The sequence below is a fragment of the Gavialis gangeticus genome, unplaced genomic scaffold (assembly GCF_001723915.1).
Source record: "Gavialis gangeticus isolate Ggan-Ray unplaced genomic scaffold, GavGan_comp1, whole genome shotgun sequence".
Taxonomy (NCBI): domain Eukaryota; kingdom Metazoa; phylum Chordata; order Crocodylia; family Gavialidae; genus Gavialis; species Gavialis gangeticus.
Window position 1 is genome coordinate 100620210 of NW_017729024.1, and position 3063 is coordinate 100623272.

The following is a 3063-nucleotide window of genomic DNA, read 5'->3' on the forward strand; positions in this document are numbered from 1 at the left end:
TGATATTGGTTTTATGGCACATTATATTTTACCCAAATCTTACATTCTTTTCACACAGGAAAGGTAAGAATGGCTTCATTCCTTTTGATAGGTCAGGAACCAGCTTCATTTCTTCTTCAAACAGTGTATCTACTACTCCTGAGAATTTCTCTCAGCTCCTCCTCTCTGCTGTGTTTCACTGTGCTGTGTCTGGCTTCCTGTGATTAGAGACCTGATGAAGAATGTCTTGCATGTAAATGTTTGTTTAACTTTATCCCAACTCCATTTTGATCCAATAAAAAATATCAGAAAACTGCCTCCCTAATAATTCTGAATTTTAGCCAAATTTGCTACATACTGAGTTTCACTTGATCATTAAAACTAAGCCTCCTAAATAAAACCAGGCATTTCTCCCCTTCAGCTACAGAGGGAAACATTTATGAAAAAATACCCTTAATTGAATTAGAGTTCCCCTGACCCCTGCCTGAACAAGAAACCTGATATCCATCAAAAACCCTTCTTACTTTCCACTGGAAACAGTATCCTGTAGCCTAGCAAGAAGTACAGCAGTCTGACATAGTAGGCTTAACTTTTATCAGCGTGGAACCATTGTTGTTGCTCTACAGATTTTTTACTATGGATGAAGGTAAACTTGCTTTAGTGTATTCTGTTGTGAAAACAAGTAAAATGTTTGCTCAGGAAAATTAAAGGACACAGCTTATTAGTAGTAGAAGGGCCATGTTAGACAAATGGGATTATTTTAAATATTTGATGGGAGGCAAATATGTGAGGTTTAAGTGTGAAGCTTAAAAAGAGTAACTACATGCTGTAAGCTTCTTGGAAAATGTATCTACAAAGAGATGTCAGGAAAACTACGACATGGATTTCCTATCTATTTTAAATAATGTACAATAAGAGTTATGTTTTTAAAGTGGCAAAAAATTGTACTATATAATGTTTGAACTGATAAAGGGTTAAAGGACTGACGCACCTAATAGTGTTGTAGAACTGGCTTGCTAAACTAAAAATATTAGTGTTTTAGCCTTTTGAAAATGTCTTGGTAACTCATAACTTTACTATTGGAAGAGGCATGGTTGTATGTAGTTTTCTGAAAATTTTAAACCATGGGATAATCTTACTTAAAATTTCCCAGAACAAAGCCTCTTCTTGATCTGCAAATATTTTATAACCTTTTATAAATAGAAAACACTGTGAACTGTCTTTCTTCAGTCAATACTGCAATCTGCTTCTCAGCATCTAAGAAAGAAATGAGCCAGCTGTATTAAAGCATGGGATAACTATAAAATGCTAACATCGGTGAAAGCTTTTAGAAAAGCCAGCACAAGAGTAAACATCCCGCAATTTACAGAGGCAAAAGTCCAGTTAAAAAAAGTTTGATTTAGAAATTGTAAACCTCTAATATGGGTGCAGCAATTTACTTCTGTGCACTTCCAATCATTGTCAAATTTACTCTCAGATAACTCCATAAATTCTTTCAAAGAACTGAGCAGGATTCATACTTTTCTATTAGGATAGGAGGTTATGATAATATATGACTATTCTATGTCATGTAATATATGTCATGTAATATATGACTGTGTTAAGATCTCTCACCAGGAACTAGGAGACTTTGGCTGTGTACAGACATTTGAAAAGGTTAAGGGTTAAGGTTAAATTAAAAATGTCCACCCCATCTAATTTAGTTAACCCAGGTGTGGACCTTATACTACTTAGATGGATAAGTTCAGGACAGTTAGATGGGTCTAAAAATGGCCAACTCAATCTAAGTTAACTGTACCTCCAAGGTAGTCTAACTTAGTTCAGATCCAGCAAAACTGACCTGACTGTACAGTACAGTCCCCAGAGCAGCTGCAGGGCTGTGAAAGCCCAGCTGCTGGCCCCATCCCAGGGTTGCGCTTTTTCTACCCTGGTACTGGGCTATTTTTAATTCCCCTGTCCCTTTCCCTTACCGCCACACAGACTCCCTCATGGACCAATCAGACCCCCTACTCCCACTCCAGTGCATCAAACCCCTGTCCTGCAAGCCACTCCTGGTGCTGTTTTTATCAACATTTGCTGATGCCAGAAGGTAAAGAAGTAAGTTGGCGGGGGGGGTGGCAGAAAGGATCAGGGGGTAGGTTCATGGGAGGGGGTTGTTTGTCTTAGGTGGGGGAGATCTGTGGGATAAAAATAGCCCCTGGTCCGAAGGGCATGGGGGAGAGAGAGCTGTCACACTCCTGAAGCCTCCCACCCCCACAGACCCCTGAGTCTCCCAGATTCCATTAAATCCTCCTTGGCCCCACCAACCTTCCTGCCCCCCCAATCTTTCCTGAAGACTGCTTGCCCCCTGAACCAGTCTCTCCATCCCAATTTACTTTAGAACAAATGGTCATTTTTAACATGATCTAACCTACCACTAACCCGCCCAAATGTCTGTACACAGCCCTTGTTTCGATTTTCTCTTCCACGTGATGGATTCAAGCCCATCTCCCAGGAAACTGCTTTTGTCATCAGTCCAAAGGCTATTCTGTGAGAGCAGTACCTTCCTGCTACCTTTGCTGCTTTCCTGGGAGTGGGACATTTGATGAAGACACATCTGCAGGCTGAGGCGGAAAGGAACCTCAATTTACCATGCCCTGAATGAGTGCTCTAACCATTAGCTGATCTATATGGCACCTCTTCTTTCTTCTTCAGCAGGTTTATAAGTGGCTGCAACTGTATTTTTTTGAGGTGTCCTGTGTGAGTTATACATCTGACCTCTAGTGGGCACCTTAGGGGACTTATGAATTCATCTTCCTGAAATGGATTTAAGTAGCTAAGTCCTAAGTGTTGTTATATGTAGCCCTAAGTGTTGGAGGAGTTAGTGCACAGCAGTTAGTAAATTAACATGAGATTAATGAGTGTTATGAACTTCTGTACAATTGAATTCCCCCACTCCCTAATCTATGGACAAACCCCAGGAAAAAGAGTGCATTTTTGGCCTGCTTCTGATTCTCACAAAGGTATGAGGAAAGAATCAGGCCCACCTACTATTATCATCATGATGTAATTCTGCACTCTGTTACTGTAGCTGCAGAACAGCCT

The 3063-nt window shown here is 40.3% G+C and overlaps 1 protein-coding gene across 1 annotated transcript in view; it reads left to right on the top strand.

Moving 5' to 3' along the window:
- Window positions 1-529: 529 nt before the first annotated feature.
- Window positions 530-3063, top strand: part of LOC109297588 (centrosome-associated protein CEP250-like) — a 91651-nt gene continuing 89117 nt past the window's right edge. Inside the window, exon 1 of the mRNA XM_019517457.1 lies at window positions 530-625. Within this exon, the coding sequence (XP_019373002.1) occupies window positions 616-625 (10 nt within the window). The 5' untranslated portion in view covers window positions 530-615. The remainder of the gene's footprint in view (window positions 626-3063) is intronic.